The 26,302-nt window shown below is 42.7% G+C and overlaps 2 protein-coding genes across 2 annotated transcripts; one reads left to right on the forward strand and one right to left on the reverse strand.

The window, feature by feature from the left end:
* Positions 1-409: 409 nt before the first annotated feature.
* On the forward strand, positions 410-20,716 carry dennd6b (DENN/MADD domain containing 6B). The gene is made up of 20 exons (XM_088348091.1): positions 410-670; positions 813-851; positions 4,937-4,979; positions 7,771-7,880; positions 8,978-9,058; positions 9,135-9,240; positions 9,366-9,445; positions 9,510-9,569; positions 10,512-10,567; positions 10,640-10,762; positions 10,842-10,937; positions 11,004-11,101; positions 14,553-14,618; positions 14,681-14,745; positions 16,176-16,265; positions 18,537-18,590; positions 18,656-18,765; positions 18,831-18,933; positions 19,009-19,083; positions 20,468-20,716. Exons 1-20 carry the CDS (start codon positions 554-556, stop codon positions 20,588-20,590), a joined length of 1,695 nt encoding a protein of 564 aa, XP_088204217.1. The 5' UTR covers positions 410-553; the 3' UTR covers positions 20,591-20,716.
* On the reverse strand, positions 20,653-26,128 carry gcc1 (GRIP and coiled-coil domain containing 1). The gene is made up of 4 exons (XM_088348089.1): positions 25,988-26,128; positions 23,991-25,010; positions 23,522-23,920; positions 20,653-21,550 (listed from the first exon to the last, which is right to left on the reverse strand). Exons 2-4 carry the CDS (start codon positions 24,942-24,944, stop codon positions 20,750-20,752), a joined length of 2,154 nt encoding a protein of 717 aa, XP_088204215.1. The 5' UTR covers positions 24,945-25,010; positions 25,988-26,128; the 3' UTR covers positions 20,653-20,749.
* Positions 26,129-26,302: the final 174 nt, after the last annotated feature.

Consider the following 26,302-nt stretch of genomic DNA (forward strand, 5'->3'; position numbering starts at 1 on the left):
AAATGAAAATGGAGAAAAAAAATGGAAAACGAGGAAAAAGCATCAAAAAGATTAATAGAGAAAAAAAAGAAGGAGGAAAAGAGTAAGCAAAAAACAGATGAAAGGAGAACACGAAAACCAAAAAGCAACAAAAAAAAGTTTAGATAAATCGGAGAAATTAAGAAACAAAACAAAAAAAGGAAAAAGATAAATTTAAAAATATATCTAAAAAAACAACAACAAATAAAGAATCCCCAAAAAAGGACCTTGCAAAGAGCCAGCTCGGAGTCGGCTTCTAACCCTGTTACGTTCGCAAACGACACATCACTAGATCAATGGAGCTAGAGCCGCTACTTTCACCAACGCCATATCCTTTCTTATAAAGAGTCGGCTCATAAAGCCTACTCGTTCACCAGCGACACCTCACCGCTGTTAAATGAAAAGCGAAAGCGAATTGGAACTGTTGTTGTAGTTACGTTACGCGTCCAGCAAGAAGCGCCATTTGTCTTCGGACTGTCCCGTTTTCAATGAAGCTTTTGCGGGCTTGTCTCGCTCACGCGCCGGCCTGGTCGCCATGAACCAGCCCGACGGCGAAGAAGCGGACCGTCGCGGTCCTTGGGCCCGCTTCTCATCCTGGCTGGAGTGCGCTTGTGTGGTGACTTTTGACTTGGAGCTCGGACAAGCCATCGAGGTTCGAGATGTTAGCTTAGCATATGTAGCATCACCCCTACTCGTGTAGCCAATTGTGTGTTTTTTCTTCTGTTAACACTCAAAAACGTTCAACAACTACCAATACAATAATCTAATCATTCTTTTTTTGTGTGTTTTTGCAGCTGGTTTACCCCCCAGACGTGAAGTTGACCGAAAAAGAGGCGAGTTTATTTAGGTGCAGCACAAACGCAGCATCCGTCTTAATTTTAGAAAATAAAACTATAAACTATTTGCTGACAAACACGTGCATAATATAAGTCTACAACACATAAAAATGTGCATGCAGGGGTTAGGCTGATGCCCAAGCTTTTAGTTGCAAACACCTGTTCCATTAATTCCTTATGCGGAAGACATATTGGAATCAAGTCAAGTCATGTTTATTTGTGATGCCCTTCATTACAAAGAGTCTCAAAGGGCTGCACAGACCACAGATTATTGCAAAATAGACTATTATGACACCCTCCCCTGATCTAAAATCTACATAAGGGCAAATAATACACAGATCTTGTCAACATAAAATACAGTGGAACCTCGGTTCTCGACCGTAATCCGTTCCAGAACCCTGTTCGAAAAGCGATTTGTTCGAACACAGAAATCATTTTTCCCATTACGAATAATGTGAATCTTTTTAATCCGTTCCAACACCCTGAATGTTTACCTTTAAGACACAAATAACATAAATGTAACCCAGGTTAATCGTACGTTCGCGTACGATTGAGTGTAACATGAACGTGTAAAAATAAAAAAAAGGATAAAGAAAATAATTATGAATAGGATTTTTTACCTTTGTGGTGGTCAGCAAAGGCGCAGATGGACGGTGAGAGGGATGGAGGAGGAAGGAAAATGATTGTTTGGAAGGAGAGTCCCCTTCCATAAAAACTTCGGGGAGCTCTTCTGTCTGAGGGGTGCTCGCACGTTCAAATCTCTTTGCTACGGATGACTGGCTACAGGATGTTCTTTTCTCTTAAAATATCTATCCAATCACACTTGCTTCTGCCTTCTTTTTAGCACTTATCGGAAGTGGTTCATGACAGTGTCGTCAAAGTCATGATGACTCTGGTGGCTGCAGCTTCATCGGTGTGGTGAAATTCTGTAACTCGGTCCATTTGCTACACGTTTGTTTAATCTCGGACGTCCCCTAGTGTATTGGAGGTGCAATTGCACCTGAGAAAATTAAAAGGAGTAAAAAAATGTGATGTGAAACATCCACCCCGGCGTTCAAACTCCGATATTTGTTCGAACAAAGAAGCAAGTATTTCTCGAATTTTTTGTTCGGACTCCGATTTGTTCGAACTGAGAGTCGTTCGAAAACCGAGGTTCCACTGTATAGGCTATTCATATGCTATAGAAGTGTGTTTTAAGTTTACATTTCAACATTTCCACTGAGGTTACAGATGGAATCTCAGAAATCAGAAAATTCCACAGCACCAGGACCCAATGGAGACACTCTCTGAGCTGTAGATTTCTTCTTGGCTCTTGGGATCACTAGTAGACCAGCGTTTTCAGAGCAAAGGCTCCGGACCAGAACATAGGGGGAAATTAAATCTGAAAGATATCAGGGAGCAAGTCCATGCAGGATTTTGTATACTACCAAGAGAACCTTCAAATCACGTCTTAAGGGAGCTAATGCAGGTTAGCTAAAATCGCGGTCATGTGATCAAACTTCCTCGTCTTAGTTAAAAGCCTCGCTGCAGCATGTTGTACCAGCTGAAGGCTCAAGATTTTGGACTTCGGAGGACAGGAGAGTACCCTATAAAGAATAACTAGATAACAAAGAAATGATATTCAAACTCATAAACTCACTGTTGACTCCTATACCATATAATTTTCTTGATATACCAACCTTCTTTAGTAAAATTCGAATAGTATATGATTTTTTTTTTTTAATTGATGTAAATTTTAAGGTTACTTTTCGAGGTGGCACGATGGCTTTTCAATGTTGTGTGAGAATATTGGACCTTAAAGTTGTGGATTCCCCTGAGATAATGAGTGTCTGTTCTGTCAAGTCAAGCAGAGCAAGGGATGTTTTATATTTTAACAAGTTGTCACACCAGGTTTGACGGAAAACCTCAAGTTTGGTTGCGCGCCATTTTCTTTCAGATTTCCTGCTGTCCTGTTTAAGCGATGTAGTTTCATCAGTAAACCAAGGCGTGCGTCTTTTAGGTCGTGATTTAAGCCGTAGGGGCGCTACTGAATCCAGGACACTCGCCAGGGTAGCATTAAACTCATTCATGAGTGAGTCAATAGAGCCTTTATATAAAGGAAACGACACAACTACTCCTGAAAGAAGATCAGAGAGCTCAGAAACTATGCCAGTGCAAATATTGAGTCCGCTAAGTCGTTTAGTTTCTTTAATACAACATTTAGCTGGACCAATAACTAGCATTTCGGTCTTTTCAGAGCTAAGGCACAAGAAGTTGAGTGACATCCATTATTTTATCTCGGTGAGGCAGGCCTCCAAATTTCCACAGTTTAGTGTGGCAGATTCCTCCAACGGAAGATATATTTGAGTGTCATATGCGTAGCAATTGAAAACTGATGTTATACTTGCAAATAATATCACCTCATGGAAGCATGTGAATGCTGAAAAGAAGGGGGCCAAGTACTGAACCCTGCGGAACTCCACAGGTAACACTAAAGGGCTCCGATGTCATTTCGCCATATTTAACACAGTGCGACCTATCTGAGAGGTAGGATCTGAACCATAAGAGGACGGTTCCTGAAAGACCAATCCATTTTTCCAACCGTTCTAGTCTGTCGAGAAACAACTGTTCAATATTTGTTGCTTACTTGCTTTGTATTTTAATAAGAGGGATTTTAGTTTCACTATACCATCAAATTTCAACATGTTGGATTTTATAAGCACTTTGTATGTGGTTTTTATAACCAATGTTCCCTCTAAGCTGCGCGCGTGCGCAATCGCGCACTGCCTGCACATTCTCATCGCACAAGAAAATCTAGCCAGCGCACAAAAATCCAGGCTCGAAATTGCTAATTAAGAAGCGAATTAAGTCAAAGTTACAGTGCATGAAGGTAAAAATACACGGGTTACCCTGACGCCGTGTTCTAAATGCGGTATTTTTAAGTCAATGTGGAACGAAGTTGAAAAGTAAAGTCAGTAGAGAACCGGCTTCTTCGGCTCGGCTCACTAAAGAGAACCGGCTCTTTCGGGTCCCAAACGGCTCTTCAGGTTGTTTTTGCTTCTTTAATCCCTACACGACCATTATTTAAAATTGTGCACAAAATGACTTAAAGGAAGGGGGGAAATAGAACAAAAAAGAAAAAAAAATACCAAAATGAAAAAGTAGTGAAAAGCTGAGAAAAAAAGAAACAAAAGGAAGAGAAAAAAGGAAAAATTCAGGAAAAAAGCCAGAAAAAAAGAATGAAGCAAATAAAGGGAAAAAAGGTAATAGAGAACAAAAAAGCAAGAAAAAAGTGACAGCTTGGAAAAAATAAACACAATGAGATTTTTTAAAAAATGAATTAAAAAAAAAGGAGGAAAAAACAGGGAAAAAGTTTGTGTTGCATTCAAATAATTTCCAATTATATCAAGTTAATCTTGTTGCCAACATTGAACCTCCACTAAAAAAATGTAATTAAATACAGTTGTGTATCGTGCAACTGACTAAATAAGCCCCAAAAATGTTAGTATTATGCAACAAAAGATACCAGGAATAAAAGAAATCTTGTGAAAGAATTGTAAGAACAAACGACGTTTGTAGGCCGTACAACCTTTGCAATCGTGCATGAGTCAATTCATTCAAAAGAGAAAAATCATTTTGCTTTGCCGGAAACTCAGCAAAATGTAACTTGATGTCAAGTTTTGGACATGTTTGATAATGACTTAGTTGCCACACTTGGGATTGCTGTTGCTCACTGTTGTTTCAAGCGTTGCTCACCGACTTTGTGTGAACGCTCAGACCCGTAAGGAAAATGACAGGGAACATTGCTTATAACCGGCGTTATGCACAATCCCAATAGTTTTCTTCTGAGATAAGTGAATCTATATTGCTCTCATATGTATTTCCCTGAATCTCTACACAATAACTTAAATAAGGTAAAACTAATGAACTGTACATTATATGTAGGGTTTTGGGGTCAAATATATCTCCGCATTGAATTATAACTGCAATGTTCTTTGGAATTGTGGGGTCTCCAGGTAAGATAATAGCTATTTTATTTAAAGTCACTGAGCAATTTTGGAAGGATGTCTTGCTTGCCAACAACCATTTTTTTTCCCTTTTAGAAAAGCAGTTTGTGCTACCTTTCTTTCCCGGACTCGTATTCAGGTAAAAGCCTCATTTCACCTTTGACAGATAGAGCTGTGGGATACATGAAATCTGGGTATCAATCCATTGAAAGTAATTTCTGGTGCTTGTATCTCAGATATCCAGGGTTGGGTAGGGTTACTTTAACTGGATTACTTTCAATGACTTTTGGATGACTCCAATACCAAATATGCTAATCAAAGACAAAAGAAACTAAATAGGAATAAAATGACTCAATTTTGTGCAGGCTTGGGGAGTAACGGAATACATGGAACGGCAAAAATGATTTTGGCAAGCTGTTTGGATTGATTTTCATTTTGTTTCTGTCGCATTTGATGTTAGTTTTGCCGGAGATCAAAACCAGGAGAGAAAGCTTACCACGTGTTGTGAGTCATCATTTTATTCATATTTAGTTTATTTTGTCTTTTATTAGCATATTTGGTATTGATGTAATCCAAAAGTCATTGAAAGTAATCCAGTTAAAGTAACCCTACCCAACCCTGGTCGCATTTTATGTTCGTTTTGCCGGAGATCAAAGAGATCAAAGCCAGGAGAGAAAGCTTACCACGTGTTGTGAATCATCATTTGATTCATATTTAGTTTCTTTTGTCTTTCATTAGCATATTTGGTATTGGAGTAATCCAAAAGTAAGTGAAGTAATCCAGTTAAAGTTACCCTACCCAACCCTGGTCGCATTTTATGTTAGTTTTGCCGGAGATCAAAGAGATCAAAGCCAGGAGAGAAAGCTTACCACGTGTTGTGAATCATCATTTGATTCATATTTAGTTTCTTTTGTCTTTCATTAGCATATTTGGTATTGGAGTAATCCAAAAGTCATTGAAAGTAATCCAGTTAAAGAAACCCTACCCAACCCTGGTCGCATTTTATGTTAGTTTTGCCGAAGATCAAAGAGATCAAAGCCAGGAGAGAAAGCTTACCGCGTGTTGTGAGTCATCATTTTATTCATATTTAGTTTATTTTGTCTTTTATTAGCATATTTGGTATTGGAGTAATCAAAAAGTCATTGAAAGTAATCCAGTTAAAGTAACCCTACCCAACCCTGGTCGCATTTTATGTTAGTTTTGCCGGAGATCAAAGAGATCAAAGCCAGGAGAGAAAGCTAAACGCGTGTTGTGAGTCATCAATTTATTCCTATTTAGTTTCTTTTGTCTTTTATTAGCATATTTGGTATTGGAGTCATCCAAAAGTCATTGAAAGTAATCCAGTTAAAGTAACCCTAACCAACCCTGCAGATATCGCTACCAAATATTTCAAGTTAATCAGAACAAAGGAATTTTTAATATTTTTTTCCTTTTGAAATATTGTCTTTTTTTGTTAATTAAACTTGTGGGGGAGTTTTAAAAGGGTCAGTGTATTCTTTACCCATTAGGAGTTGCTGTATTGTGTAGTCCAAATGAAAACAAGTACTAAAACGCACAAGAAAAAATGCAAACTACTTAGACTTCAAGCAACCAAAAAGCAAAAAAAATTAATTTCTCAATATATTTGCTCAACTTTTCAAAGTTTTTGGGGGAGCAGCAAGATGGTGGATAATTATGCCAGCTCCTTCAAGGTGAGGCTAATGTTAAGTAGAATCAATGCAAATTTCTCGACCTACGAGTATTTTACAAGATATACATTTATATGATAGTTTGTGTATTTTTGCTTATTTTTTTCAATCGATATTGTATTTTTTTATGAATCAAGTTTCTTTTATCACTAGGAGGCGCTAAATAATACACACTGTCCCTTCAAGCATGTCATTATCAATGGAAACATGTGTTGATTAAAGTTGTTATGTAACTGTAATCTTCTTTTTCTTATTTCCTCTATGCACTAAAAAATAATCCATGACACTCCTTTGTCCACCACATGATATACACGATATTTGTAATTTTCCTCACATCCGATACAATAGAAACACTTATTTTAAAATGTCTGTTGTAAATATATATGTATAGGAACAGTCATCATCATCCCCCAAACGGATATCATAGAATAAAAATCAATAAACCAGCCCCAAAAAGTGTAACGGATCAATCCTGCCAAATCGATGCCACTAATCCAGGGGTAGGGAACCTATGGCTCGGGAGCCATATTTGGCTCTTTTCATGAGTGCATATGGCTCCGAAATAAAATGTAACGATTGCACATCTCTCTGTGGCGTTCCAAAGTCAAGTGATTTCATCCCGATTTTGGTCCATATAAAGCCCAAGCAACTTCATGCAGAAGTTCGATAAGAAACCATTTCAACTGATAAATAAACGACTTTGATTGGGTGAGCAGTACAGGTGGGCGGATCCCTGCACACAGCGCAAGGCACTTCCTTCTCTCTCTACACCCAAAGTGAATATGACAATATGCTTATCGTTTGCAGAAATTTGTGACATTTTTACAAAAGAACTTTGCACACACATTGTTTGGAAACCGTTATTAAGGACAAATTTCATGGAAAAAAATGGCCTCAACACTCTAAACTGAAGGTGGAAGACAAATTATAAATGGCATATTTACATGATTTGGGACACAGGATTTGGCATTATTATATTTCATACATTTGATGAAATCATCAAATGACACACAGTGAAATCAAATGTGCTGAAGAATTGGCGTTTGTCTAGAGAGTGTGTTTGGCAGTTTTTTTTTCAATTTTGTCTGAAAATATATGACGTGGCTCTCTCAATTTCTTTAAAAAAATTTTTTTTTGCTTTAATGGCTCTTTGGGTCAAAAAGGTTCCTGATCCCTGCACCAATCCATGGATCACTTTTCAGAGTTGTCTGTCCTTGAAACAAATTCCTATTTGTTACTCAGGATGCATCGGGGACACTCAGTTCAGCTTCAGAATGCGTCAGTCTGTCGGCCGCAGGCATCCCCACCTCACCGACGAGCTTTACAACAGGGATGCCCCTGCTACCATGCAGGTTACACTCAAAAGTTGCACTAAAAGAGGATGAATGAGTCGCAATGAAAATGATAGTTACCGTATTTTCTGCACTATAAGGAGCACCTAAAAGCCTTTATTTTTTTCAAAAGCTGACCATGCGCCTTATAATACAGTGCGCCTTATATATGGATCAATATTAGGTCGCAAAGTCTTGCAACTAAGGCAGGCAGCCGCCGACTCGATTTTCCCCCGAAGGCGAAGTCGTCCGCGGTGTATGCTGGGATTTATATACCGGCCTTTCATTTCCTAACCAATGTGTCAATCATCATTTGAATCAGTCACTATTGGCTAAAGTTATTCGGAGGTAAAGGGGGCGGATCCTTTTTATCATTTACAGGCTCGCGTAAGCTAAAGGGGCGAAACAAAGCCTGCAATTGGCCGAAAAAGATGAATGTGAATCACAGGTTGGGTTGCACTACGGCATAGAGAAAACATTTTTTACTATTCTGTATTTGTAAATATTTTACTCTCCTGGATTTACTACACTCACGGTTGTATGAAGACCATGGTTACGTATCATTATTGAACGTGATGGCTGCCAGAGAACTTAGGTGAGCTATGCGGCTTTATATTTTCCCGGTATCTTGTTTTAGAACGATTTTGATGTTTCTGTGATGAGTCTATTTCTAAATGAAATTCAATTCAAAGTGTTTAATGTCATATGCACAGTAAAGAACCCCGTTTCCCTGCACAATCAAATTCTTACTTTGCTGTCCACACAGTTGCCAGCAAAAAATAAAATGGAAACTAAGAAATGTTTGGCATTTCTTGAATCCCAAGACTTTAACCTTCCGTATGATATTTGTAACGATGCATTTGAGTGATTGGTGACATCGTACAGACACTGTTTCCGCTCGTGTCTACGACACGTATTTGGGAATGTTAAGGGGGTAATAAGTTTGACTGAACTATCTGACTGTTTTGTCGACGTTCCCATTGTAGCGCCTTATAATCCGGTGCGCCTTATGTATGGGAAATAGAGGACCTAAAACTATTTTTGGGGGGTGCGCCCTATAACCCGTTGCGCCTTATAGTGCGGAAAATATGGTACTCAGATTATGGTTCTCTCCTCAGAGCGAAAAGTCCCATTTTTATGGTTACGTATACTTCAGACAAGTCAAGGACGCGTCAGTCAAGCGAGGATATTTCCAGAAGGTGAAATCGTACAGTGGTGTAAACAGGGACGGAGACGCCATAGGAAAACAAGGACATGTGTTTTATTGTGTTTCAGTCTTTGGTTCTGGTGTCGCGGCTTCCATTCGTTCAGCTCTTCTACTCTGTGCTTCACATCATCGCGCCTGACTTCTTTGGCAAATCAGAGCCCTGCTTGGAAACAGGTGAGCACACATAGTGCGGAAAATACGGTAAATCAATCATACTGCCACCAATCTTTTGACTACGTTCAAACACGTTGACGATTTTTACACAACAACAAGCGTCTCCCATTTCTCCTTGTGCACAGTGTGCAAGCAGATTGACCAATGGCCTTTTCTGGCTGCTGGACAGACCTTCTACCTCCCGCTGATGGCTGTGGTCTTACAGGTAAAGTCTACCTGCGAAGATTTATTTGAGAAGTCCCTTTGCTGACTTGGTTTTTCCTCCTCAGGTCAGCATTCCGTGCCAGAAGGACAAAGCAGGAAGTCCAGTGAGAGTTTTGCCCAAAGAGGTCAGAATTTGTTTCGACTTCACTCTCGTTTTTTGTGTTCACAAAGAGCAGGTCCAGTTGTATGTCCTTCCTTTGCAGGCCCATTACACAATGACAACTAGGGCTGCAACAAACAATTGTTTCAATGTTTGACTAGTCATCGAATATTGAAACAATTAGTCGAATCACCTTTTTTTTGCAGATTTAATGATGTGGAAAATGATAATAAAACCAAGAAAAATGGTTACAGGGAAACATTAATTTTATGAAGCATACTGCATATTCGTACAAAAATTAAATAAAGATTTGTCTATTCGTCCAGCATTAAAAACAGAATAAATGTATCAGTAAACATCAGTATGCAATTGCAATATGCAAATTTTCAATATATTGTTGTCATTGTGCAGCACGGCGGCGCAGTGGTTAGCGCGTGTGCGGCACATTTCTGAGGTCGTGAGATTGAACCTCCTGAGTGGAGTTTGCATGTTCTCCCCGTGCTTGTGTGTGCTTCCTCCGGGCACTCCGGTTTCCTCCCACATTCCAAAGACATGCATGTCAGGTTAATTGGCTGGTCCAAATTGTCCTTAGGTGTGAATTGTCTGTCCCTGTGTGCCCTGCGACTGTCTCGTAACCAGTTCAAGGTGTCCCCTGACCACTGTCCGAGGACAGCTGGGATGGGCTCCAGCACCCCCGCGACCCTACTGAGGATAAGCGGTGCAGATAATGGATGGATGTTGTCATTGTTGAAAATTTTTCATGAAAATACATTATTGTTATAATTATTAATGTTATTCGTACAAAGGTCGACTGACAAGAATTTTTTCGGCCATTTTGAACATTTTTTTTTACCTGTATTACCTTCCAATATGCAGCCAGAGGTTGAATTTGAACACCAACCTGGCCTGCTTTTAGTTTAATAAATCTGTGTATTTTCATACCCATTTGGATTTTTGTTATCCTCAGAATTTGGTGCCCACGCCGACGCTGCTGCCTTCCGTGCACGAGCTGGACCTCTTCAGGTCTGTTCCGCGTCCTCTTTCTCGTCCTAGCGGGGTAGCATCACCCATCTACTGACCTTTGGACCCGTGCAGGAGTTTCCAGTCGGTCCTGATCCATCTGCAGATGTTGTGGGAACTGGTCTTGCTGGGCGAGCCCGTGGTCATCATGGCACCGTCTCCCGCTGAGTCCTCCGAAACGGTTCTGGCGCTCGTCAGGTGAACACTTCCTGATCCGAAGGGTCGGCTACGCGGTTGTCACGGGGAGCGCGTAACCCGCATATATGTGAAATCTCAGTTCCATCGCTCCGCTGAAGTTCTACTGCGATTTCCGTCCGTACTTCACCATTCACGACAGCGAATTCCGAGAATACACCACCAGGACGCAGGCGCCGTGAGTGCGGGAAACCCTCTGAACCTCTGGGCCCGGTGGCCAGCTTACCTTACCTGTCTCCTTCAGACCCAACGTGATTCTAGGTGTGACAAACCCGTTCTTCATCAAGACCTTCCACAACTGGCCTCACGTTCTACGTCTGGGAGAGAACAACGAAATTTCAGGTGATTAGGGATGGGTACCTCTTGCATTTCAATTCATACCCTTCAAATTCTACTTGTACTATACTTGTCCCCTTGGTACCAATTTTCTGTGTCAAGTCAAGTCAAGTCAAGTCAATTTTATTTGTATAGCCCTAAATCACGAAGAGTCTCAAAGGGCTTCACAGATTATTACACTATATTACACAGACTATTTTTCAGAATATTATCATACATTCTCCTGCTCTGGAGCCGACGAAAAGAGTAGGTTATTCATATGCTATAGAGTAGAAGTGAGTTTTAAGCTTAGATTTAAACATTTCCACACTGAGGTTGCAGATCGGATCTCAGGGGGAAGAGCATTCCACAGCACCGGTGCCCGGATGGAGAACGCTCTCGAACCAGCAGAACACTTCTTTGCTCTTGGGATCACCAGAAGACCGGCACTCTCAGAACGTAGGCTTCGGACCGGGACATAGGGGGAAATCAGATTTGAAAGATGGGAGCAAGTCCATGTATGATTTTGTATATTACTAAAAGAACCTTGAAGTCACATCTAAGGCTAACTGGGAGCCAATGCAGGTTAGCCAAAATCGGTGTGATGTGATCGGACTTTTTTGTCCTAGTTAAAAGGCTCGCTGCGGCATTTTGTACCAGCTGAAGAGACTTGATTCTAGACTTCGGGAGACCAGAGAGTAGTGCATTACAGTAATTGAGACGGGAGGTAACAAACGCATGTTCTAAGGTTGTTTGTGGCAATTAATGTTCATGTTACAAATCTTTGGACCGTCAAATGTGCTTTGGTGATGTATTGGGCTTCATAAATTCAGCCAGACCCGTTCACTTGATTTTCTGGCCCGAGCCCAGAGCAAACCAGAAATTTCAAATGCTACTCCTAGTTTTTACTTAAATGCTTTTATTTTGTACTGCTCTTCCGGTTTAGCATAGTTCAACGTTAGGTAACTTCATATTGAAATACTGCAGGACATGTCTTGTGAAGAATCAACAATAAGTGGGACACAATCATGAAGTGGAACACACTTTATTGGATATTTTAAACTTTTTTTTAAACATAAAAAAGGAAAAAGTGGGTGTACAAAATGATTCAGCCCCACTGAGTTAATACTTTGTAGCGCCACCTTTTGCTGGGATTACAGCTGCAAGGCGCTAGGTGTATGTCTCTATCCCTTTTGCACATCGAGAAACTGATATTTTTGCCCATTCCTCCTTGCAAAACAGCTCGAGCTCAGTGAGGTTGGATGGAACAGCAGTTTTCAGTTCTTTCCAGAGATTCTCAAATGGATTGAGGTCTGGACTTTGACTTGGCCATTCTAACTCCTTGATGTTTTTTTGGTGAACCATTCCATGGTTTAAGTTGTATTACATTCCCAACAAATGCAAGACGAAGTAGTCTTGGATATATGTTCGCCATTACATTCCCGAAAAGTGATATAAAAGTGAGATAAAACGAGGTTAAAATGGTTGTAGTAGCGGGAGTGACGTGTGCGCGCTCCAGCGACAGGGGGTGCAATTCTCGGCAGGGATGCATTTCTCGGCATAACACCGGCTTTTCGGAACCCGTTGGTGATGGTGGATTTTTTTTACGCTGCCCCACGCTGTCAGGATCCACTGGCAGACTTGCGAAAAAGTTGCCTTTTGCATGCGGCCAGTTTTAGTGAAGTTGCAGTCTTCTTCAGCGCATATATTTCACCGGTCTAAATCTTACCTTTTGTACTCGAGCGTCGCTGGCGGCCGTTAGAAAAATGACATAAATTGGCCGCATCACTGAATAAGCCGCAGGGTTGAACGTTTGGGAAAAAAGTAACGGCTTATAGTCCAGAATTTACGTTAGTCATTAAAGTTTGGCTACAACTTTTCTCCATACTGATCCAGGAAACCTCCCTGCCGTGCTTTGTGTAAACACACAAGAGGTCCACCCTCATTGGGGGTCTGCCACTTATGACCAAAGCACACGAGGAGGTGTGCTGCCACCCTTTGGACAAAAATTCCTAACTATAAATATTTGCTCTCATGAACAATGTTCCCTGTCATTTTCCTTACGGGTCTGAGCGTTCACACAAAGTCTGTGAGCAACGCTTGAAACAACAGTGAGCAACAGCAACCCCAAGTGTGGCAACTAAGTCATTATCAAACATGTCCAAAACTTGACATCAAGTTACATTTTGCTGAGTTTCCGGCAATGCAAAATTATTTTTCTCTTTTGAATGAATTGACTCATGTACGATTGCAAAGCTTGTACGGCCTACAAACGTCATTTGTTTCTATCACAAGATATCCATTTTTATTTCCTAATAACATTTTTGGAGGCTTATTTAGTCAGTTGTAAGATACAGAACTGTACTCATGTATTATTGCAAAGGTTGTACAGCCTACAAACGTCATTTGTTTTTAGAACAATTCTTTCACAAGATTCCCATTTCTTTTTTTTCCTGGTATCTTTTGTCGCATAATACTAACATTTTTGGGGGCTTATTTAGTCAGTTGCACGATACACAACTGTATTTAATCACATTTTTTAGTGGAAGTACAATGCTGGCAACAAGATTCACTTGATATCATTGGAAATGATTTGAATGCAACACAGACTTTTTATTCTTTTTTCCGTGTTTTTTTTTCTACTTTTTTTAAAAATTCCTTTAAAAAAAATCTTATTGTGTTTATTTTTTCCGAGCTCTTACTTTTTTCTTTTTATTCTCTATGTATTTTTTTCTTTTCTTTTTTTCTGGCTTTTTCTAGTTTTCCTTCTTTTTTTCTCTTCCTTTTGTTTCTTTTTTTCTCAGCTTTTCACTACTTTTTCATTTTGGTATTTTTTTCTTTTTTGTTCTATTCCCCCCTTCCTTTAAGTCCTTTTGTGCATAATTTTACATCATATTTGGTCATGTTGGGATGAAAGAAGCAAAAACAACCTGAAGAACCGTTTAGGACCCGAGAGAGCCGGTTCCTTTTAGTGAGCCGAGCCGAAGAAGCCGGTTCCCCGACAAACTCTACTAACTTTACTCAACTTCGTTCTCCTTCGACTCGACTTCTAAATATCGCATTTAGGACACAACGTCGGGGGAACCCGTGTATTTTTACCTTCATGCACTGTAACTTTGACTTAAGTCGCTTCTTAATTAGTCATTTTGAGCCCTGATTTTTGTGCGCTGACTAGATTTTCTTGTGCGCTGAGAATGTGCGAGCAGTGCGCAATTGCGCATGCGTGCAGCTTAGAGGTAACACTGCTCATGAGTATATATAGTGCATACAATGCTACATTCAACTCTCCTACCCACAGAAAATCACAGCTTAGAAATACGCTCTTATGAACCAAAACAAGGTACCGTTTGATTTCCCATGATAGGTGCTCAGAAGTACCAACCACGATCTGTACCTTCCTCCAATGTCCCATTTTTTTCTTCTGTGGCGTCCGGGCAGATCGACAATAAACCGCCTCCTTGTTTCGTCTTCTTATCAGGTGATGTCCCCAAGCAGCTCAAGATAAAGAAAGTGACCAAACTCAAGACACTCGACACAAAACCAGGTCTGTGGACTTCTTGTGTGCTTTTGGTGCTCATGTGTTGATTGCCACTGCTGATTGCGCAGGCGTGTTCACGGCCTACAAGAGCTTCCTTCTCAAAGACAAGATTCTCATCAAACGACTGTTGAAGGTCAGTTCCGATCAAACGATGAAACCTCATTTCGGGTGCAGCTTTGGACTGAATAGACTTTCCCTTGTATTTTGCTCCTTACTCTAGCAATGTGGGTTCATGAGGAGACAAAGACTCTCCCATTCCTCCGTGAAGGGGAAAGAGTAAGGGACGCTAGCTTACTCTCATAAAGATGGGCTGGGTGCAATGTTCCCTCTAAACTGCGTGTGTGCGGCCAGAGCTTTTCCGCGCACAAGAAAATCTAGCCAGCTCACAAAAATGAGGGCTCGAAATTGCTAATTAAGAAGCGAATTAAGTCAAAGTTACGGTGCAATAAGGTAAAAATACACGAGTTCCCCTGACGCTGTGCTAGGTATTTTGAAGTTAATGTGGAAGTCGAACGAAGTTGAGTTAAGTCAGTAGAGTTTTTCGAGAACCGTCTTTTTCTGCTCGGCTCACTAAAATGAGCCGGCTCTTTCGGGTCACAAACGGCTCTTCGGCTTGTTTTTGCTTCTTTAATCTCTACACGACCAAATATGAAAAATTATGCACGAAATGACTTAAAGCAAGGGGGAAAGTAGAGCAAAAAGAACAAAAATACCAAAATGAAAAAGTAGTGAAAAGCTGAGAAAAAAAAAACTAAAGGAGGAGGAAAAAAAGATGGAAAATTTCAGAAAAAAAGCCATAAAAAAAGAAAAGAACGAAACAAATAAAGGAACAAACTAAATGGAGAACAAAAAAGCAAGAAAAATGTAACAGTTAGGAAAAAATAAACACAATGAGATTTTTTTAAAAAGGAATTTAAAAAAAAGGAGAAAAAACAGGGAAAAATAAAATAAAGTTTGTCTTGCATTCAAATAATTTCCAATTATATCAAGTCAATCTTGTTGCCAACATTGTACTTCCACTAAAAAATGTGATTAAATACAGTTGTGTATCGTGCAACTGACTAAATAAGCCCCCAAAAATGTTAGTATTATGCGACAAAAGATACCAGGAAAAAAAAGAAATGGGAATCTTGTGAAAGAATTGTTGTAAAAACAAATGACGTTTGTAGGCTGTACAACCTTTGCAATAATACATGAGTCAATTCATTCAAAAGTGAAAAATCATTTTGCATTGCCGGAAAATCAGCAAAATGTAACTTGATGTCAAGTTTTGGACATGTTCGATAATGACTTAGTTGCCACACTTGGGATTGCCGTTGCTCACTGTTGTTTCAAGCGTTGCTCACCGAAAATCCTGAATAGGGCGCAGCGATACATACAAATTCCGAGGTGGTACTGAGCTGTGACAATACTTACGTTTTTTGCAAGATAAACACTACATTTAATTGTTGAAATCAGGAATCGTTCCCTTAGCCTCACAAAAAAGTGGGAGAGGAAGAAAATAAACAAGACAAAGTGGGTAAGAGAAAGGGGAAGTAATGGGATTGGACCTTGTCTTGGCAGGGCATCCAGAGGCGGCGGCCGTCAGAGGCGCAGAGCGCCATCTTGAGGCGACACTTTTTGGAGCTGACACAGAGCTTCATCATCCCATTGGTAAGAACAAAGTTATGTTGGTCCTTTTGTCAAAATCAGAACAAAAATTGTTCTGGGCGACAACGGTTAGTCGACGTTGGCCACAAATATTGATAATATAAATAGTCGAGAATGAATCTCAGTGTCGACTTTTGTTGCCGAAGATGTTCTTCCCAACAGAGTGAGGCATCTTTACATGAATATAATCTCTGTTGAGAGTCGCTCATGCGCCATCATGTCTCTGTCTCCAGCGGTAACCTACGAGTATAATAGAATAGAATAGACCTTTATTGCCATTGTTACAACATGGGTTGAATATATTGTGACAACGAAATTGGACGTGGCACTCCAGTTCCACGTGTTACAGAGAGGATAAAGAAAACAAAGAAGATGTTTGTACTGTCCTTGTTGCAGGCTTTGTTTTCCTCCAGAGGGGGGTGAATGAGGGGGTGAGGGACAGACAGAGATGGCCGGATCCAACTAGATGTTTGATCTTGCTGTACACACGGTCCAGTGTTTTTTCCCCTGGTTGCTCAGTCCACGTATTGAATGAATTTGGGAAGTACAGTCCTTAAGCATGCCCGATTAAAGTCGCTGGCGACGATAAAAGCTCCGTTGGGGTGTGCAAGCTGCTGTTTATTGATAGCAGCGGGCAGGAGATTTAGCGTTATGCTAACGTTAGCATCCGGTGGAACGTTAGTATCCGGTGGAACGTTAGCATCCGGTGGAACCTAAGCAGCAACCACAATGACCACAGTTAGCTCTCTCGGTAGATAGAAGGGTCTACACGATGCTGCCAGAAACTATATCGAGTGAGCAGTGTGTGTCAATGATTTGGCTGTTATTGCAGCGCAAAGTCCCCCACCCCTGTTTTTACCGGAGTCTCTGTTTCGGTCGTGCCGGTGCAGCGTGCGTCCTGTTAGTTGGACTGCAGCGTCGGGGAAGCCAAGACTCCCTGATGACAAAAATACTGCAATTTCGGACGAAGCTGTTGGTGGCGATCCGCAGCTCCAATTCACTCATTTTGTGGTCGATGGAACTGGCGTTGGTCAGGAACATGCTTGGAAGCGCTTGGTCTGTGTGGTCGCCTTCTAAGCCTAGGCCCGACCGGCAGTTTTTTACTTTTGCTCCGTCGTTATCGGCAGACAGATCACCCTGGGAGATCCTTTGGTCTCTGTATATCCCTCGGGATGTTGTGGAAGTTTCTGTAGTTGTGAAAGGAGTCGAAGGGAAAATATGAGGGATAAGAGAACACTGAAAAACAAAAGACGAGCTGGAGACCCTGAAGCCGCTGCACTCGCGCGCGCCGCCATCTTGGATGTATCATCACGTCTCAAGTTTAGGATAATTCTAGCCTTGGTACGGCTAATGAAAAAGAAGTCTTTTTCATTGGCCGTCATGGCAATAGCTCAGTGACGCACAAATATTTAAAGAAAAAGCACGTCTGACAGTTAAACAAAACGCTGTCTGACTAATCGCGAAGAGTCAAGTAACATTTAAGCCAATGTGGTTTTATTTTATACATGTATATTCGGCTAAAAGAGCTTATTATGCCAGAATGTGTGAGACCAACGTATTTGAAATGAAATGCATGCAGTCTGAAGAAATAGGTTTGATTTTTCTGTTTAACTGCAGCTAATGAAGGCAGCATGGCGGCGCAGTGGTTATGGCTTGTGCAGCACAGTTCTGAGGTCATGAGATCGAATCTCCTGTATGGAGTCTGCATGTTCTTCCCGTGCTTGCGTGGGTTTCCTCCGGGGCACTTCCGGTTTCCTCCCACATTCCATAAACATGCATGTCAGGTTAATTTGCCGGTCCAAATTGTCCCTAGGTGTGAATGAGTGAGTGAATTGTCTGTCCCCGTGTGCCCTGCGACTGGCTGGCAACCAGTTCAGGGTGTCCCCTGCCCACTGCCTGATGATTGCTGGGATGGGCTCCAGCACCCCCGCGACCCTACTGAGGATAAGCGGTGCAGATAATAGATGGATGGATGGATGCTGCCAATGAGTCTGTTCTGGGTTTACAGGGATAAAAATGTTGCCTTGATTTTAATGTATTCTTTTTTTGCATGTGTAAAAAATGGGGAGAGGTTTATTTATGGATTCATGTTTTTACTGTGCCCATTTTTCATTGTTCATTATTTGCGACATAGATTCAGCATCACGTGGATTCACTCAAGAAATAAACATCTGATTATTCGACTTATTGTTTCAATAGTCGTGACGAGTGGACTCCAAAAAATGTGTTAGTTTTAGCCCTAGTCACTAGTTGTTACATCGACTTTTCTTCTAGGAACGCTACATGGCCAGCTTGATGCCGTTGCAGAGGTCCGTCACACCTTGGAAGGTAAATGCTAAAAAGCGCGGTGTAGCGTCCAGTCCATGTTTCGACGCGGTGCGTTTTTCCCGTAGACGCCGCCGCAGATTCGACCTTTCAGTCAGGACGAATTCATGTCCATGCTGGAGCGAGGAGGACCTCAGCTGACTTCGACGCTGCGGGGCGATTGGACGGGACTGTACAGGTACGGCCGACGGATGTGGAACCACGATTCGAGTTCATCTCGCGTTGGCTCTGCGCCCTTCGCAGGAAGTTCTTCAAGTCTCCGAATTTTGACGGCTGGTACCGCCATCGTCTCCGAGAGATGTCTCGCAAACTGGAAAGTCTCCACCTGGAGATGATCTGCGAGGCCGTGAGTTGACGTCGCCGTAGCGACGGATTTCCGTTTCGTCGAGGCTGTTCGCGAACCTGCGGTATCTCTCCTCAGGACCTGCACGAGTGGACTCATGAGAAATCGGAAGTGGAGATTGTGGACTGGATTCTGAAACTGCGAGAGAAATTGGTGAGGGTTTGTCCAAATCAATTCAATCAAGGGTTCTCCAGGGGCAACAGGTAGCCCCCCCAAGAACACCTGAGTAGCCCTAGGACAGGCTCTAGAAATAACTCCCTCATCATGGGTCACTGAGATTTTCTAGTAAATATGATTTCTGACGGCGCAGTGGTTAGCGCGTGTGCGACACAGTTCTGAGGTCATGAGATCGAACCTCCTGTGTGGAGTTTGCATGTTCTCCCCGGTTTCATCCCACATTCCAAAAACATGCATGTCAGGTTCATTGGCCGGTCCAAATTGTCCCTAGGTGTGAATGAGAATTGTCGGTCCCCATGTGCCCTGCAACTGGCTGGCAACCAGTTCGGGGCATCCCCTGCCCACTGCCCGAAGATAGCTGGGATGGGCTCCAGCACCCCCCGCGGCCCTACTGAGGATAAGCGATACGGATAATGGATGGATATGATTTCTGACAGGTTTTAAATCAACTACCAATAATTACAACTTGGTAATGAACCTTGCATTACATATTAACCTAAAATGTGTCTATTTTTGTCATTAGCTTAAAGGGACAGTCTGTAATATTAAAGTGCCTCCTAGTGGTCCAAATAAAACTTTCGTTCAGCAAAAAATTGTGGGCCAAAAGTACATGAACTATCATACCAATGTTCATTTTTAAAAATATCCAAGTCGAGATATAGGTATTTCTTTTACATAGCGGAATTCATACCTAGTAGTCGCCGCCATATTTGTCTTGATGCTACACTGTGCTCATTTGGATCTGTTTTCATTCGCATTAGACAATACAGTGCCATCTAGTGGCCAAATGTTACACAATGTACGTTAAAGCATTTGAATGGATCGAAATATAGATGTTGTTGGAGGGACTGAACCAACTACAGTATAAAAAAAAAAGAAAGATTTTGAAAAAAAATTGGTGTATTGTTCAGAATTTCACCATTAGTCATATCAGTACTGATAGGTTTTATCTTTATACGTGTTTTAAAACATTTTCATAACATCTTATTTGCACCTTGGTCCATGTTTTATTTTAATACTGAAATGAAATTTGTATGGTCAAAGTTACGTTCAGTAATTAGTCATTAAAACCAGCAACATTGAAGAATACAACATAAAAGTCTGCCGTTTGTTTAGCTTCTCGATGTCATCCGGTGACATCCCAGCTCCAGGGGATAATGAGGTCAGACTGTGTACTTTAAAAATTAATTTCTTGAAATCCATGGCGTGTGGAATATTTTGGAACATATCTGCATGATTGTGGGGAGTAACACGACTCGTTCTGTGCCTAATTTAAAAAAAAGGGGCTTTTATAATCCTTTCAGGTTCCAACGAGGCACCGCTTCTTAATCAAAGTTGCGGGCTTGTGACTGTTTTCCAGACGAAAGCTGAGAAGCAGCAGCTGCAAGTGCGAGCCGATGTTTTCAGTAAAGTGGAATCGTTCATCGCCTCTGTCATGGACACGCTGCCGCCAGATCTGCAGAATGTGCTCAATGCACAATGACACGCACACTCGGTAGGGATCATGTGAAGGCAACATGCGAATAATGCGGTTTTGACCATTGATTTAGTGAGAACTGAATATTTATTTGGAATGTTTCATTGAATAAAAATAGTTTTTTTTGTCAAACACGAATACGATTTTTCATCCGTGCACAATCGGTCATCTATTGTGGCTGCTCCACCATGACGTCCCCTGCTGCTTGAAAACCTGATTTTTCTCCTGCGGACTAAAGTGAAGGATGCTGAGGATGGCGTTGAGCGTCTGCTGTCTCCCGCTCGCCTCCGGCAGAGTCAGGAACTTGTAGATAACGTTCTTCAAATATTCCACGTTGGAGCCTTCGCGCTTCTGCTCACGGACCAGCTTGTCCAACTGCGCCCGAAGCTCGTCCGTTTCATCGTGGTGGCGCTGCGCGCCGGCCGCCAGTTTGCCGTGCAGCCGGTGAACGTCTTCCTCCAGCTGCCGCTTCTGCCGCCTCAGTCCCGCCACTTCCACTTCCTTGCGGGCCAGCTGCTCGGCGTACAGGAGAAGCGCCGGCTCGGAAGGCGCGGCGTGCCGCAGGGCTTGCCCGATGGCGTCCGCGTCTTGCTCTTCTTCGGTGTCTGCTTCGGGAACGAAATGAGCGGGGGCCGGCGCTGTCGCTCGTAGGAGCTCCAGCTCCCGGTCTTTCTCGTCGAGCAGGGCCACGGTCCTCTCTCGCTGTTTGTGCAGCTCGGCCTCCATACGGAGCAGCTCGTCTCTGTGCGCCGCCCGGATGTGCTCGGCTTCTTGACGCTGGCAACGCAGCAGAGCCGCCGTGTGCTGCTGCTGTTGCTGCAACTGAAGGCAATGTTGTGCCGCCACCTTGTCGCTTTCCACGCGCAGGTGGATGTACTTCTCCCTCAAGTCGGCTAACTGCTCACGGGCCTCCCCCAGCTCGCGAGATGCGCAACTATCATTGGTAGCATCGTCCTTGGACACCACCTACAAGTCGAGAAGATGGAATGTATTAAAGGAGACCACTGGCCGCATTAACCTTTTAGAGCTCATGGCTATTTAAAAGTCAAGTTTATTTGTTTGGCCCTTAATCACAAAGAGTCTCAAAGGGCTGCACAGACTAGAGACTACTATTGCACCATCCTCTGATCTAAAACCTACATGAGGGCAAGGAAAAACTCAAAAACCTCAAAATGAGGAAAATGAAGAAACCTTGAGAAGGGACTGCACTGTTAAACCTCACTTAATACAGAAAATTTGATACTAGGTGGAAAATGTGTTGATGTAACGGGACCCAGATGGATGGTCTTGCACCAGCCGGTGTTACACATTTGTTTTATATATATTTTCGTTTTTGTTGTTGTTGTTTTACCTCATCCGCAAAATAGATGATAAATGTCAGTCTCACACGACACCATTTACTTGTTGACATTAAGGATCATTTATTGAGCAAGTCTCACTAAATCACGTGAGATCCCTTTTAACATATAAATACAAAATAGCATTGCCATCAATTGGTAGTTTTCAAGAAGCATTTAACAAAACACCATAACTGTACCTTCCAAAACAACCCACCTTGTGTAGTTTGGTATCAAAATATACAAATTAACAGCCCAGTACACGTTTAAGTTGGTCCAGCATAACATAGCATACCTCACCCAAGGCCCTGATCTAAAACCTACATAAGGGCAAGGAAAAACTCAAAAACCTCAGCATGAGGAAAATGAAGAAACCTTGAGAAGGGACCGCACATCAGGTCATCCCCCTTCCAGGATGACCATGCTGCAATGGATGTTGCAATAACAAACAATACAGAGATGTTGTCAACATGAAATATAGTTTATTATTATGCTATAGAATAGAAGTGTGTTTTAAGCCTAGATTTAAACAGTTCCACTGAGGTTGCAGATCGAAACTCAGGGGGAAGAGCATTCCACAGCACTGGGGCCCTGATGGAGACCAAACCTGGAGATCTCTTCTTGGCTCTTGGGATCACTAGTAGACCAGCATTTTCAGAGCAAAGTCAATATGGGGTTTTAATCCAACGACCCATTTATGAGAATTGCATACTTTTGTATGTACAATCGACTTATTTTTCTTAGTTAAGCTGGTGATAGTGATCCATTAGCATTTTATCAAGTGAAGTCATTTTAAAAACTATTGACTACGTTGGTTTTAGTTTTATGGTATATTCTATTGTTTTGTATTCTTTTTTGCATGTTCAGAAAAGAATGGGGTTGCAGCGGGTTTTCTTTCAATATTTAAAAGTTCAGGCTGCGTTTCTGGTTCTTAAATCCACTTCAAGTCCAGCAAATGCCAGGGGGTTCTTTGCTTTGGGAGAGGTGTGGTTTTAGTGAACAATGCGCCCTACTTCAGCACGGTGGCCCAGTGGTTAGCGCATGTGCGACGCAGTTCTGAGATCATGAGATGGAACCTCCTGTGTGGAGTTTGCATGTTCTGCCCGTGCTTGCGTGGGTTTCCTCCGAGCACTCCGGTTTCCTCCCACATTCCATAAACATGCATGTCAGGTTAATTTGCCGGTCCAAATTGTCCCTAGGTGTGAAAGAGCGAGTGATTGTCTGTCTCTGTGTGCCCTGCAACCGGGTGGCAACCAGTTTAGGGTGTCCCCTGCCCACTGCCCGAAGATAGCTGGGATGGGCCCCAGCACCCCCGCAACCCTACTGAGGATAAGCGGTGCAGATAATGGATGGATGCACCCTACTTCCTCATGAGAATTGTATGCACCAAAATAAAGGAAAAACATTGCATTACATCAAAGGTAAGAAAATCGGTTGATGCCTGTAGTTTATCATGACAGCTCAGACTCGCAGGACATTATTCCTTTAAGTCCGAAAAAGTCTTGCTATCAATTTTTCTTACTGCAGTCATTGAGCTCAACTACATGGACCTGGGACTGAAACAAAGATTCGTGTCTTACCCCCAAAACTTCCCACATACCTTTGCTCGTAGCTTGTATCGCTCTAACTCGTCCTTGAGATGGCGCAACTCTTGAGAAGCGGCGTCCTGAACAGGTTCGGTCTCGATCTGAGTCCCTGGATGCGTGTTCCTCTGAGCCGCTTGCAGCAGCTTTTTCACCTTTTCCAACTTGTCCTTCAAGGCCGCCACGTCCAGCTGCGAGTCGTCCAGGGCCAGGTCATGCGTCCCCCTACTGGAGGTCAGCATTTGGTTCTCCGTGTCCAATTGCGCCAGGCGTTCTCGAAGCTTCTTGGCCACCTGCTGCTCGTGCTGCCTCGCTTTCTCGCAAGAACCGAGAAGGTCCGACAGCTCAGACACACGCTGCTCCAGACTGCCCACTCGAAGCTCCGCGGCATGTGCGCGTGCCGCCTCCTGGCTCACCTGCAAACACGTTGCTTGTATGTGAAAAAACAAAAACCCCAGTCTTTACCCAGTGTGGGGCAAAACCTACCTCGTTGTTCTGGTTGTGGACCTGGTCCTGGAGGTTCCTCTTTAGCTGGCTCAGCTCCTGCTGTAGCCGCTCCACACCAGGATCCACTTCTTTCCGTTCCTCCTCGACCGCCCGCAGCTTCTTCTTAAGCTGCTCGCGCTCCTCCTCGGCCCGCTTCAGAAGAGCTTCCAAGTCAGTGCCTCTTTCCACCGCATGCGCCGCCGCTAGGAAATTAGCCTCGGCCTCGTGCAGACGAAGCTCTGCGTCCTGTCGTAGGTCTCGTTCCTGCTGCAGGATTTTCTGCAGCTCTTGTAGCTGCTGCAGCTGGTCGCTTTGTTCCTGCTCGCGCTCGTGCTGCTGCGTGATGATGCGAGCGCGGCACTCGGACAGCTGGTGCTGGAGTCCTCGGACCTCGGCCTGCTGCCGAGCATCCGCAGCAGCGAGGCGCTCTTGCAATTCCTCCACTTCCTGCTTGAGCTGGCGCTTGTCGGCCTGAAAGCTGGCTTCCATGCGAGACTTTTCCTGCGTCACTGTGGCCAGCGAGCTGGTGAGCGTGCCCAGTTGGTTTTTCAAATGAACATATCTGCGTTCAGCTTCTCCGTCTGGAGTGGACGCGGCTTGTTGTCGCTCCACTGTGACGCCACCTGCGTCAGAACCACTAGTACTTCCCGTTTCTACAGTATCTTCCGCAACCGTTTCCTCCACCGCTTCTGGTTCTTCTACAGCGTGTCCGCTATCTTGAAGGACGGTGGCACTCTCACTGACCTCCTGATTCACTTCAACATCCGGTGATGTGCTCAAAACCTTCAAACTGGCCTCAAGGGCCTCCTTCTCCTTCAGCAGACTCTTGTACGCATGAACCACATCCTTGAAGCGGCTCTGGTACTGGGCCAGCTGCTTCTTCTGTGACTCGACAGTTTCCAGGAGCTCCTTTCTGCTGGGGCCGCCCCCAAAACTCATTCCGAATTTCTCCATGGTTGACACCCCTCGGAGTAATCAAAGTGGATCTCACGTGGTTATGCCAAAGCTGCCATTCGATTGCTGCAAGGACAAAAGGATTTTAACATAAGCAAATGATACTCCCATCCATTCATGGGAAATTAGAGGTAAGATCAGGCCTAAAAATGCAGCCCCAACCCAGTATTAAAGCCCCACTCAGCCTGGCTAACTTATTTGAGGGACTGAGTCCGAAATAAACCTGAATTTCTAGATTACATTTGAGAAGACTCAAGAGCAGGGACACTTCTCTTTCGCTGGACAAGGGCTGCGAGATAGAGTCAGAATTTTCTGCAGAAAAAAAAAACGAAGAACGATGACGGGTGGAAAAAAAGTCATGAGAGAAGCCCAGCCCGGATTTAATGATTGACATTTCAGGTCGGGCCGCTCGGGCTTAAGATCCTACCTCTATTGGGAATCAAGGACTATAAAGTTCTACTTAACTGGTGAAAACAAACTCTTTTGGGTGCCAGTTTGGATTAAATGTCTGTGGCAAATGTGTGGTGTGGTTATTACAGTACTTGGGGACTTTTCTCGTGATAGGCGAATGTGCTAACCACTGCATAATGTGAACATTTTGTGATTTTAAAACAGAAAATCCCGAAATTGTAAAGATAGTTGAAAAGAACTTTAGAACTAAATGAATTTAACAATTTAATATATTAGTAATTGTGTGTTCGATTCCCGGCTCCTCTGTGTTATTTATGCCCCCAATAAGCAGGTTTGCGACTTGCATGGCTGCAAGGCCGCTATTGGTGTGTGAGTGTGTGTGTGAATGGGTAAGTGTGAAGCACATTGTAAAGCACTTCGGGAGGTCTTCATTGACTTGAAAAGCGCTATATAAATGCAGACCATTGTCCATTTTGCTGACCAAGGTCCCACATCCCGACTGTTATCGCCTCATTATAATCGTCACATGCAATATTGTGTCAACACGATAAGTACAAGTTTAGCACAAGTAAAATACTTTGGAAATAAAGTCGAACATGATGAAGAATCACACCCAAAAACCCAGCTCTTACCTCAGGAAATATTAACCGGGTGACATTTATACAAGTATGCTCCTGTTTTAATTCGCGTATTTAAAAGGGAATCGAAAAAAAGACAGCTGATCTTGACAACTCAACAAACGGGCGCCATATTGTGTTCAACCGGAAGTGAAGTAGGGGGACGTTGAGATTATTATTTTTTTTTAATGACGTTTTTGTCTGGATGATTGTTAGCACAATAAATACACGAATGTAACAATATAACTCGTTTTACAAAGTAAGCTAATCGATTTTACCCACTGTTATGGACTGTCAGTTGAAATAAAGTTTTTTTTGTGTGTGTGTGTG

This window comes from Urocampus carinirostris, chromosome 11 (assembly GCF_059441175.1).
Source record: "Urocampus carinirostris isolate Australia breed hairy pipefish chromosome 11, RoL_Ucar_1.0, whole genome shotgun sequence".
NCBI classification, from domain to species: Eukaryota; Metazoa; Chordata; class Actinopteri; order Syngnathiformes; family Syngnathidae; genus Urocampus; species Urocampus carinirostris.

Coding starts and splice junctions, on each gene's coding strand:
- dennd6b (XM_088348091.1), top strand. CDS start 554: ATGAACCAGCCCGACGGCGAAGAAGCGGACCGTCGCGGTCCTTGGGCC. Junction 671..812: donor AGCTCGGACAAGCCATCGAG/GTTCGAGATGTT, acceptor GTGTTTTTGCAG/CTGGTTTACCCCCCAGACGT. Junction 7,881..8,977: donor ATGCCCCTGCTACCATGCAG/GTTACACTCAAA, acceptor TTCTCTCCTCAG/AGCGAAAAGTCCCATTTTTA.
- gcc1 (XM_088348089.1), bottom strand. CDS start 24,944: ATGGAGAAATTCGGAATGAGTTTTGGGGGCGGCCCCAGCAGAAAGGAG. Junction 23,921..23,990: donor TCCACAACCAGAACAACGAG/GTAGGTTTTGCC, acceptor ACGTGTTTGCAG/GTGAGCCAGGAGGCGGCACG. Junction 21,551..23,521: donor GATACAAGCTACGAGCAAAG/GTATGTGGGAAG, acceptor CTCGACTTGTAG/GTGGTGTCCAAGGACGATGC.